The 13,134-nt window shown below is 35.9% G+C and overlaps 1 protein-coding gene across 3 annotated transcripts in view; it reads left to right on the top strand.

The window, feature by feature from the left end:
- Positions 1 to 13,134, top strand: part of LOC144974842 (glutamate receptor-interacting protein 1-like) — a 90,672-nt gene that overhangs the window by 47,205 nt on the left and 30,333 nt on the right. Inside the window, exons 2-4 of one of the 3 annotated variants that reach the window (XM_078918187.1) lie at positions 11,215 to 11,616; positions 11,983 to 12,048; positions 12,960 to 13,031. In XM_078918187.1, coding sequence (XP_078774313.1) covers positions 11,574 to 11,616; positions 11,983 to 12,048; positions 12,960 to 13,031 — 181 coding nt within the window. In that variant the 5' untranslated portion in view covers positions 11,215 to 11,573. The remainder of the gene's footprint in view (positions 1 to 11,214; positions 11,617 to 11,982; positions 12,049 to 12,959; positions 13,032 to 13,134) is intronic. The other 2 variants (XM_078918188.1, XM_078918186.1) reach the window with 2 other exon arrangements.

Raw genomic sequence — 13,134 nt, 5'->3', positions numbered from 1 at the left:
CCATCTGATTATTTCCGGTCTGACTGATGGCAGACTCTTTAATTACTTAAGACCCCAGCCAAGACAATGAAAAAAAAAAAAGTATTCATTTAGAGCATCCAGGTTCATTGACCAAACGTGGTCCCGGTTTCTGTTGGTGGATAGTAGGTTACCTTTGGGATAAAACAGCGATCTATTGCATGATGATTTTCTACTAGCTCTAACAGACCAAACTATCCAATCAGTCCTGTCCTGGCCGGATAGAGGAGTAAAAACGCAGACAACAACAAAAAGAAAAACAAACAAACAAACAAACAAAAAAAGCAAACAAATAAAACAATAAACATTGCCTCCAGGCAAATCAGAACGCTTGTAAATCGATCGCTCTAACAAATGACCTACCGGAATTATTAAGATGATGGAAGAATTGAAAAGAGAGTTTTTATGTAAGGAACCTATTTATTTTCTTTTTACATAGCAGTGCAGAAGACTGAAATTGATCTATTAGAAATTTGGTTTGTTTTCTTTTCATTTCATTGTTATTTGTTTATGATAATTCTAGAAGTATTTTGTTGGGCCGTTACACATCGTCATACCCATATTTACTCAAAGAGAGAGAGAGAGAGAGAGAGAGAGAGAGAGAGAGAGAGAGAGAGAGAGAGAGAGAGAGAGAGAGAGAGAGAGAGAGAGTTTACGCATAACCTGTTAAGCTTTTTTTTTTTCCTTTTCTCCCTCTCTCTCTCTTTTCAACCTCTATTTTATCCTCCACGTCCTCTCCACTAGTAGATCCGTGCCAGGGTTTACAGATAATTTTTCAACATTATGCCAAATATCTCACACTGAACTACAAACTTACAAGTTTTTATTTCCCGGGCAAAATTGTTCATGTTTTCAGTAAGGAAAATTCGGTAACCGCTAAAAGAGATATCTAAAGTTTGCAATGCAGTGTGATAATTTTAACTTAAAGCTCAACACCCTTCATCTGGCTCATCTTGACATAATACTAAATTGACGCTCCGTACCACTATTGTGTCATTAGACACGGATTTTTAATACATTTTTCCACTTTCTTTTCAGAACAGAAGTGCCATGACTTATTAAAAGCTGTTCTTTTTTGCATTTGACAGATTTTTAAAAGGTGTAAAAACACCTTAATTTCCGTAAATCCATCTATTTAACAAGTTAAGTTAGATATGTGTTTTGAAATTCACAAACCCACCAAATTATATTTACATAACAGAACGAAAACTATTATTAAAATGCCCAAATATGTTTTTTAATGGCACGTTAAAAAAAAAAGAAAATACAAATTTGGCTTTTGAAAATCAAACTGGCAACCCTGATAGGACATCTTCCCCCACCCCCGCCCCTCCCTCCCCTGCCATCCATCAATCTAGCCACTACGTATTCACAAGCATTCATCGTCTCGTCATTCCCAATAGGAAATAATGAAATATGTAGTCTAATAAAAAATCGATGTCCCTCTCCAGCAAAATTTCATTTTGTTTGTTACATTTTTGTACATTATGGGAAACAAGATAATCGGCCTGGGTCTATGCCAAAGTAGCGTAACTACACGCAACGCAATTACGCAACATTGATGGTTATGAAAAGGGTTAGATTCATAAGTACGTATGAGTCAACTTTATTTTGAAATCAACATTATGATAAGTATCAACATCAACATGATCATAATCTGACCAATTTATTTTTCCTCTTATCACACTTCATCTTCTCCTCCCTCTTCAACTTCTCTTTCCCCTTCCCAATTTCTCATCAGCTCCTCTTCAACTCCCTTCTATCTAATCCGACTTCTCCTTCTCTTTGTAAAACGTTCCGTGTTAGTGTTGGAAAACCGATTCGCATCTTTTCTCCCTTTTTTTGTTTACATGCATGTAATTAGCTATACCTTTGAGTCTGTTGGTTATCTAGTCACTGATCACTCTCAACATCTCTTGATTTCATCGCAAAACGAGACACCTTATCGCACAGCTATTTTCACTGAATGACTTATAAAAGTAGAAAAGGTTTCAGGCTGAGTTGATGATGCTTTTTTTCCTGACACTCTGTCCACAGGCAGTGATTAAACAGCTGAACATAACTGTTTCAAAATAGCATTATGTCGAGATGAACAGGATTCCTTGAAAGCAAAAATTATGAAATTAGAGTCAACATAATTGCCTTCGTCAAGGAAAATGTGTTTTATTTCTTGATATTCAAAAAATTAGATCTCCACAATTTTGATAATTTGACTATTAGCTTAATATTCTTCGGAAAAGTAAGTGGAGCAGGCGCTTATATTGATAACAACAAAGAATGAAGTGAGTAGAAAAGAACTCCAGAGGTGATGGATAGCTCTGACAGCAGTGCTACCCTCTCCCCGGCCAGGTGGAGCTGTCGTACCAGTAAGGTCGTGGGTTCGAGCCCCCATCGCCGCCAAGTTTGCTATTCTCTGTTGTCTTCTGGTACTTTTCTGCTCACTTCAAGATTTGTTGTTATTGATATTATTCAACAAAGTTCATTCCGACAAAAAATACCAGATTGACGCCGTCGTTCAGATAGTATTATGAGATCTGCAGGAAGGAATGTATATTGCGATTGGCTATCCAAATGGTAACAAGCAAGATGTTTTTTTTTGTCCATTAAACGGAACACTTTGACCAGGAATGAACTCCGTCTCCTCACTAGCATCATATCATGGTTCGGATGGACTGGAATAAGTGTGATGACAAATAGACACACAAACTGTTTGACCATGGAGTTGACCTTCAACTAGCTGGCGTATCGGCTTTATTAATACCTGCCGTCACATTCCACATCAGAATAGACTACTTCTAGTTACTTCTACACCAATTCACCTTATAACATTCCCGTGATGCTATCATGGGCCTTTCCATTTACTCTATCTTCCTGACCGTCAAGGTTCATTACTCGATAATCAATTGAAGGGTTCACCACCAGCCATTACTAATGATATTTTACACACAAAATAGCGGATGGGAATATGAAAAACGAGTGGCTCACTCAGACGCTTGCTAGTCGTGGCAGGCTAAAGAATAAAAAAAAATCTGCTATCTCTGAATTCTATAGAAGGAAAGAGACTACATCACTCCGTTCTTTGTTATTGTTTTTAGACATCCATTTTGGTGATTTGTTCTCACTAAATCATGTCAATCAGACTATAAACGTTCACAATTTCGTTATATATTTTTGTGTGTTGGTACGTTTTATCCGACTGGGGGATGTTGTGAGTATTTACCTTAACGCTTAGCATCAATAATTTAGAAACCGTTTTTTGTATAAAATCTATTTTTCAATTCAGATTAGGCTGAGATCGAGTTTTTAAAAAAAAACACGACAGCTAGTTTTCTTATTCATAAATTAACAAAATCAACATTAACGTGGGTCTTTTTATTTTTAAAGTGAAACAAAGTTTGAAGAGCAATTATGACTGGCTGTCATGTTATATCGATCTCTCTCCTCCCACTATGTCTTTATATCGTTTTCAAATACCTTGGGACTTGCAGATCTAGTTCTTTAGATTTCAATGGCAACTCCCAACACAATGACCGTCAGAAATTTGCCTCATGCCGACGTGGACTTATTTGCCGGTCTGATATCCCAATTTGTTGTGGGCCCTTTGTTGTAATGGAATAAATACATACTCTCAAACCAACGCAACTTAGTCTCTATTACAACAATGTTAAAACAAGTCCACATTTGCATTCGGTTATCAGACCTGCACGTCGCCGCATGCCCAACCCTTTTTAGACTTTTGATAATGATTTTATTAATTATGAGGCACCACGCCATTATCATATTGACGGAATGAACTATTTGCAGAAAACTAACTTTAAAGTCAAAGTTATATGACTGAAGAAAATTTTTCCTTTGAGGTTAAGGAAATAATATATTTCACTTTCCCCAATAAAGGAATGATTTTACTCAAATGTTCTAAATTCTGTTTAAAATCCAATATAAAGTATCAGCGTGACATCGATTTTACAGCTGGTCACCTTGTGTCAAACTTACTTAAAATATGTTACCATTTCATAATCTTTATATTCTTATAATAATATACAAAATGACTACTTTTGATTTATTAAAAAACAAAACAAACAAACAAGCGATAGAGGTGATCACATCTTATTTCTACGTAAAAAATCTTCCTTTTTTAATTTTATTTTTTGTGTGTGGCTTAATCAGCCTTCTTCAGCGCTCAATCAATAACAGTGTTGGGTATGATCGATCCTCATACAATATTATTGTAAACTTAGTGTTACCATCAGAAGCCGGCTGGCAATTGTAATAATGATAATAATAATAATAATAATAATAATAATAATAATAATAATAATAATAATAATAATAATAATAATAATAATAATTTAAAAAATAATAATAATAATCAAAACGACGACATTTCACGTATCATCCATAGAGTCGAGAGCAATGGACTTTGAATTGTCAGTGTCAAAAAGTGTGAACAATATCGAGGATCTGGAGGCCGATTGCTTAGGCTGGCAGGCACGTAGTGGAGATTGTTACGATACTTTCCATTACTGTCAATATGGGCACAGTACAATACAATGCATTACATCTTCATTGGGCTCTTCTCCTTTAAAACGCCTTTTACCGATTACGAATGTACTTGAGAGTCCTTGCGATTAGTGACTGCCCTCATTAGCTCGACCTCCCTCCTCGACAACGAAAGGTTTTCTTTCTTTAACCATTTAACTGTCGTACTCTGAAAAGAAAACATGTATTCAAAAATTTGGCCTTCAAATACGATCGTTTTATATGATCTTTTGAAGGCCTCGTTTTCTGGCCAAATCTTTAAACACATGTTTTTCCAGAGTACGGCGGCAGTTGACTGGCTAATCGTCTTCAATGAAAATCATAATTCATTACCTAGAGCATTGATGTGCCGTACTCTGGAAAAAAAAGTACGTTATGTTTTATTTTGGTTACAAAACTTTTACTTGATCAAAAATGACCCTCAACTTGTAAAAATGTCTCAATTCTTCACTTTTCCATCATGTGTCTGCTCATATAACGAAAAAGACAAAAAAAACAAAACAACCCCCCCCCCCCAACAAAAAACAAAAAAACAAAAAACACAAAATAAAAAAAACCCCAAAAAACAAAACAAAACAAACCAAAACAAAAATAAAAGCAAACACAAAACAAATAAAAAACACAAAAAAACAACAAACAGAATTATACCATCAAAAACATTTTAGAAAGGATGGGTATTTAGTATTTAGGGAAACGTATTGAAGATACCAGTTATTTACTTTTTACCGAGCTCAAAGCTGTCAGATTGTTTTATTTGTGCCTTTGTCCTTTTGATTCCACGATATTTCCGTGCATCTGTGTCAAAATTTAAGCATGATAAAAGATAGTTATCATTCTCCTCACGGAATCACACAGCACATTGGTGCGTATATTTTGAAGAGTTAAGGCAAACGTTGTATTACAGTTTTACTCGTTATAAACAATAAGAAAAAAAAATCGGGCATAATGAAGAGACGCTTCTGAAAGATATATTCCATTGATTACGCCCAGTTTCGTAAAATTTGAACCATTCCTCGCTTGATTTGTGTTAAGAATAATTAGTGTAACCAACATGACAGAATGTGTAATAGTGACCTGTTATACAGTATGTGAGAAAGAATGTATTCCTGATAAGCTCTCGAGCTGACTTTAAACGGCCACAAAATGTAAAGTGACGTTAACCGCATTCTCTCTATAGTCTAGTTTCTCATTAGTCTCGCACTCAACAAAACCTTGAGATAGGCCACGCTTCAATTATCGGATGATGACAATGGGGTACTTCTACCCAAACATCCACTCACTCGCCTACCACAACCACCACTCATCGCGTTTTGATTAAAGATAGGGTTTTGAAAGGGAGATAAAATTGCCGAGCAGCCATTGAAGGCACGTCATTAACATGTCGTCTAACCTCCTTTGTAATGATCGTCTTCAGGTGTACTTTAGCGCCTGAACACTTTGAACATCGTGAAGGTTTAGTGGGCTCGTGGTGGTCAAATTATCACCTCATAGATACCAACTAATGAAATCGCACAGCATCGTCATAAGGGGCAGCGTAACACAGACAACAGAGCTTAGTACTCAGAAGGTACCGAGTTCAACCATAGCCATCGTTATGCTATAGATAGTATGCGCTTGGCAAAGAAGCTCATAACATTGCCATCCGGAAGTATAACGGACGAACACACAAAACTATGTGTAACCATGAACTTTTATAGTCTGGTTAATACAGTTCAGTGAGGATAACTCACAAACGCGGATGGCAAAATATAACAACAAAGGCTTGATTGACGTCATCTTCGAACTATCTATAGCCTGACACTGAAATCCAAAAGGACTGGCAGTTTGACGTCATTATTTGGTTTTTGCACCGCTAGTGAGTTGTCGTTAGTAGTGCTCATGGAAACAAGTTATTTCAATGGTTGAACTATTGAATACAACTCACGATTTGTTTTCTTTTTGGCAAAAGACTGGCATTTTGACGTCATTTTTTGGTCAGTGTCAGGTCATAACTTTACGAAGGCCATGGTTCAACTCCCCGCCACGCTTTGTGGCCTTGAGCAAGTCACCATGCCTTTGCTCACTTTCGGGTGCTGTTCTTGGGGATTGATAAAGGAATTTAAAATATGTATATCTTGTGTCTCCGCCTAGACAGTCCGTAAGGGATCATGTATAAGATTAGATAACCCATCAAACAAATGCTTGATATCAATAGGAATCGCCTGTATTATCGTCTAATTAATCAAGTTAATAATCTTCATCATCATTGCCTTTTTCACCCTGGGTCAGGGTATAGGCCACAGACAAACAGTTTCCATCCTTCTCTATCCTGGGCTATAATCTTACCCACGGAAAAATGAAAGTGTCTGAGGCGGAAAACACACGGGACAAGTTGCGGATTTTGTATTTAAAAAATACTCTACTTATAGATAGTATGAAGTTGACGTCACTGAAGTCTTTGTTACTGCTTTTTGCCATCCGCGTTTATGAGTTATTCTCACTAAACTGTATTAACCAGACTATAAATGTTTCAGGTTACACTAGTTTTGTGTTTTTGTCCGTTAAACTTCCGGATGGCAATGTTGTGGGCTTCTTAGCCAAGCGCATACTATCTATAAGAGTACCTAACTGGCAACTTGAACTGTTATACCTCGAGTAAAAATATGGTTTCATATCGTCTGGTAAGGGAGTGAATGAAACAATGAGCATGGTGAAATTATATAAATGTGCGTATTTATGTTATCATTTTAGTCAGGTGCTTAAATCTCATCACTCTACGACTGTATTCATTGCCGTACTGAGTGACATAATACTGAGTGGCTAAGTACCTGAAATGTATCGACTTACACACAGAGAAAATTAACACTATAATGACTAAGATGCAGTCTCAATTAGCGAACCATTACCGTATGCTGCTGTAAATATTAACAACTGAACGCTCCAGCCAACGTCTAGACGTGCATGCATATTTACGAGAATATTACGTCTAATTACTGAACGCCTTAATTGTAAGGGCTCATTATAACCTTTTGCTACATGGGATGAGAAAACAAAACAAAACAAGGCATTATGTCAGTAGAATTGATTTGAGATGTGTTTTCTTCATTTAGTAAAACAGCAAAGAAATGGATTTTCAGGTTCAAAATTCTGATATTGCATTGTTTAATTCGAAACATTTGAGTGCATTTTTAAAGATTAAAAACAAAGAAAATTTTTTTTAAAAATCTACCAAAAAACAAAAACAAAAACAAAAAACAAACAAACAAAAGAAAAAAAAACAAAAAACCCCCCAAAAAAACAAAAACAAAAAGAAAAAACAAAACATTCTTTTTTAAATGGACAAAAAAAAAAGGTCTAAAACACCCCCCCCCCCCCCGCCTTTCCACTTCCCAACAAAACAAAGACCAAAAAAAAAAACCAAAAAAAACAAACAAGAACACCCTCCCAACCAAATAACGGTACGTACAAAAAAAAAAAAAAAAGAAAATAAACAAGAAACAAAACAAGAAAACAAAATTAATAAATAAAAACAACATTCTTACCAAATATTGACAATTGAAGAGTTTATAGACTTCAGTAGATTCGCAAAAATTGTAGATGCTTATTCATGGGAAGAATTAGTCTTAATTATTTTATTTTCTTTTTTCTGCGAAAGTAATTCGCCATAGCGTTAGCGGCCAATTACGAGTAGATAGTTTTCTATTCCGATCCATGAGGTTTTTTCTTAAATAAATCATCAACTCTGTCCCATCTTAACGCTCTCTTTACTCTCAATTAGGTTTTCACTCAGCTCACCCAACACCTGCACAAACTATCTCCCTTGTAACCAGTTCACTAACTGCCGTACTCTGGAATAACTCGGATTGTTAAAAATATTGGCCAGAAAAGTCGTCTTTCAAATATCGGTCGATTTAAAGGACCCTCATTTTGGCAAAAGCTTTCAAACCTGTGACTCCGCCTTTCCATTGAGACTGCCATTTGAGAGAATACATAGATTTTTGTACAGATTTATTCTTGTTAACTATTCTACCAAGTACTGGCAAAGCTTGTTTTCACATTTAACATAAAAGGTTTATTTTAAAATGTCGATCATGTTTTTGTTTATTCATCTTAACAACGCCACTACCACATTATCTCATTTGTCTGTAGTGTTTCATTCATCCTGTTTTGTTGATAAAGGGGAAATCCGGTACGTCTATTTTATCTGTTTTTGTATATTAAATTGAAGCTTACATTCAATTTCACATTGTTATTTATACCCTCGTGATATAAAATTGTCTATCGCAAAGTACTTTCCGACAGATACAATCGACGGAGTCATCCAGTCACTGCTAATACACCGATCAGTTAGAAAATATCCCGACTGAACATGGAACTAATGACTGTACTTTCGCTCTTGACTTGAGTATTCGAACACATTTATCAGGACGCCTGAATAAGTCGAGAGTTGTAATTATAGTATATATAACAATATTAGTGCCTACATATTACTTCTTCTACGAAACAACTTATCGCCAAAACCTTTATTTATATTTAAAGAGCGATTTAAGATATTGAATTCCACATAGAAAAGGTCTTTTGCTGACCGTCTTGTCGAAATATAAATCCATAATCTATATCTATATCTAACACACTTTGCTTTTACTTAATACTATTTCTTTCACTGTCAGCCAAACCAGAAGACATAAATACCTATGTAAGTCCTCTGGCCAAACCCAAGGACTGTTGTTTATTTATGACTTCCGATGGTTCTTCACACCGTTACCTCGTGTCATGATGTTTATTGCCTCTATCTCAGCACCAGAGCCAGAGAGAGAGAGAGAGAGAGAGAGAGAGAGAGAGAGAGAGAGAAGAGAGAGAGAGGGAGAGAGAAGAGAGAGAGAGAGAAAGAGAAGAGAAGAGAGAAAGATCGATAGATAGATAGATAGTAGATAGATAGAGAAGAGATAGAAGATAGATAGATATGAGAGAGAGAGAGAGGGAGAGAGAGAGAGGGAGAGAGAGAGAGAGAGAGAGAGAGAGAGAGAAGAAAGAGATAGAGAGAAAGCGAGAGAGAGAGAGAGAAGGAGAGAGAGAGAGAGAGAGAGAGAGAGAGAGAGAGAGAGAGAGAGAGAGAGAGAGAGAACCCCTTCCCAATTTCTTTTCTCCTTTCTCCCATCCCCTCACCAATTCCTTTCAAATGATACAAGATCAAAACACTAAAGCACGTTTTCTAGATTATTTGCTGCACTGTTTTCAGGTGGAAATAATCTTTTAACGTTGAAAGGGCACACAATAAATAAACATGTACTTCAAAACCCGTACCCCGGAAGAAAAAGTTAAACAAAACCCAATTTAACCCTCGCTGACCCATTTTCTTATTGGAGCGAACTGTTTAAATATTTTGATCAAGTCAAATCTTGACAATATATGTTTATCTAACCACGTGGTATTTGTTGTTTGAAACTTCTAACCATAATTGTTATATTTGTTGAAGGTTTAAATTCTCTCCAAGAAATATCTTCCTTTTCGTCGGTGTAGTCGACTCAAGCCATACGAGCAATGGCTGACTTATTATTATGCTTATTGATGATCTTATCTGTCACACACAATGAATTATTTTTGTCATGTTGTAAAGACACTAATTAAAAGAATACTCTGTTAGGCTATTCTATAATTTTAATTTTTGATGGAAAAAATGAATAAGGTGGAATTGTTTTGTCTTGTTAAATTAAAGTGTCTCTGATAGTCGTTATCAATACCCCCCGAGCTACTAATGACCTGTCTATAACAGGAGTTCATCACTTGCAATCTGTCTTTCTCTTTTCTCGTTTGCCACATTTGTATCACTGATGTCATGGATACCCTTGACAATGGATCTGAAAATGTCCTAGAAATTCGTTTGTAGTGTTCCGATTTTAACAAGTGGCACTGACCATTAATACTTATGAGAGTACTTCCTCACTGCTTACTCTTATCGAAAAGTAAAAAAAAGAAAATAGAGATATAGAGTTCAAGAAATGTAAACAAATAAAACAATTGAAGAAAAATAGACAAAAAGGAAAGTAAAAAAAACCCCACTTAATGCAAAATTAAAGTCACAAGGAAGGAAAAATAAGACCATAACAAACTAAACGTCATTTATAAAGTAGACACTGCGGGTTCCTCACCTTTATATCCTTATAACCACGCTGAAGGCCAACCAGTTTTATGTTATTTCTTTTAAGATAAGGGAAATAACGATAGCAGGTGTCTTGTGTCAAGGTAGGACCGTAATGTACGAGATAGATGTTTTGGTCTGCAAATTGGATTATTTATACACATTGATCTCTTTTCTGACCATAGGAACTACTTGTTCTAAATTGTATGTAAAATGATTTGTTGATTCTCATAATAAATCACCATTGAATGATTTAGTCTAAATTTTAAATTTGCAAGTCTGAATTCAGAGCGATAATTACTGACTTATTTACCGTTGCTGTGATGAAAATATTTAACATTGGTTTAAAAGTTGTTTGTTGTTGTTGTTGTTTGTTTGTTTTTTTTTTTTGGGGGGGGGGGGGGGGGGTCATTACAGCAAGCATATGTTTGGATTTTGTTTATCAGTTCCGTAAATAAATACACATTTGTCTAAGTGTTTCACTTCAGAATAATATATTTGAACTTGTAACCCTGATATTGGTATCTTCTTTTACTTAGTGAATTTAGATAAAATATGAGCACCTGCCCTACAATAACATGTGATATAAAGAGTGATGGTTTAATTTTTTCCTTTGTTAATGGTGGAGAAATGTGTTTATTACTCTAAATGTGTGTTGGTAATTGATGTTTTGTGAAGTGGAATCTGTTCCCGGCTTTTATTCTGAAATGAAACCCATTCCAGTCAGGAGAGATAATCATTTAGTAACAACGAATTTTAATATTATGGAACAATGGAAACATATATAGGGTGCAAAAAGGAGGGGATGATACCAGTTATATTTATTACGATGACTTGAAGTTGTCTCAACGTTATCTTTAATGACTTCAAATTCAACAAGTGTTTGTTGTGACTCAAAATGTTTCCTTTCTGTGGATGCTTTAGTGCCAAAAGGCGAAAAGGTTTGTAAGTGTTTTGTTGCACAAAAAAGCAAAATAAAGAAAACAACAACAACAAAATAAAACAACAAACAAAACAAAACAAAACATTAATTAATTAATTAATTAATTTATTTATTTAGAGAATTCAAGAAGGCTAGATATGAAATAGGTAGTCATCCAGACTGGTTATTTTTTAAAATGTTTGGCTATATTAAAAGGTGTCATAGAGTACGTTGAAAATGTATTGAACACGACTTTTGTCCCTTTTAAAACGCTTTAACCCCATATTAGTGGAAATAACTGTAAAAAAAAAGCAATGTTTGTTTTATTTTTAAAGATACAAGCTGTGATTTAAAATGTTGTGCATTACTTTTTTTTTCTCCACAGAGACTCATCTAAGTTACCAGCCTGGACACGACGTTGACGGAGATTTATTTGGGCAAGACATTTCGGGTAAGACAGCATTAAGTTGTATGATTGGTTGAATCTCATACTATAAAAAAATATCATCTGTCATTTCTCGAGAAAAGTGAAATCGAAATAGCCCAACAATAGATTCTACTATATTATCCTTCTCTCCGTCTCTTTGTAATATCATCGCCACCCCCGCCTCTCTCTCTCTCTCTCTCTCTCTCTCTCTCTCCCTCTCTCTCTCTCTCTCTCCCTCTCTCTCTCTCCTCTCTCTCTCTCTCTCTCTCTCTCTCTCCCTCTCTCTCCTCTCTCTCTCTCTCTCTCTCTCTCTCTCTCTCTCTCTCCCCCCCCCCTCCCCAGTTTCTTCTTCTTCTTCTTCTTCTTCTTCTTCTTCTTCTTCTTCTTCTTCTTCTTCTTCTTCTTCTTCTTCTTCTTCTTCTTCCCATCTCCCTCCTACTCCTCTCCTTCTATGTCCTCTGCACCCTCCACTCTCTTCTTCTTCATTTTTTTCCCTTCCTTATCAATTACCCCCTTTTCTGACATTGTATCTCTTCGATGCAGCGGCTCCGACTTTGACTCACAACATGACCAAGATGAAGTCCAAAGGTTCATCAAATTGGCAATTAGGCAGCATGGACATTTTACACACATTGACCTCTGTCCACCCAGAAGCGATTGGTTATCTATTTAGGACTAGAGGAAAGGTTTTTCGTTTCGTTTTTCCAGCATCCTGTCACGGGGTAGCAAGCAAATTGTAAGTCGTAGTTGAAGATAAAGATATGGAAGAAACTCCGGCCCCACAGGTCTGCCGTTGCTTTTAAAAACACATTATATGCAATTTTAACCAAATAGCACATACTGTGTTCTTTAATAAAACGGCAGAGGTTTTGTGTATCTGAAGGTAAGACAATTTTATTCTTACATTACATATTGGTTTTTTATTTCTATCCCAGATGAATGGAAAGGTACCTTGGTGTTGACCTTACAGAAAAGAGAAGGATGCAGTTTAGGCTTGACAGTGTCAGGTAAGAAGGAAACTGAATCCGTCTGTCTATCGACCTATTTATCTGTATCTTTCACAATCTGGAAACAAAGCTGAAGAGTAATTTTCTGAGGATGAGATACAGA

Source organism: Berghia stephanieae, chromosome 6 (assembly GCF_034508935.2).
Source record: "Berghia stephanieae isolate SIO BIC M18660-M18661 chromosome 6, UCSD_Bste_1.3, whole genome shotgun sequence".
Lineage (NCBI taxonomy): Eukaryota > Metazoa > Mollusca > Gastropoda > Nudibranchia > Aeolidiidae > Berghia > Berghia stephanieae.
This window is presented reverse-complemented; position numbering and strand designations above follow the sequence as displayed.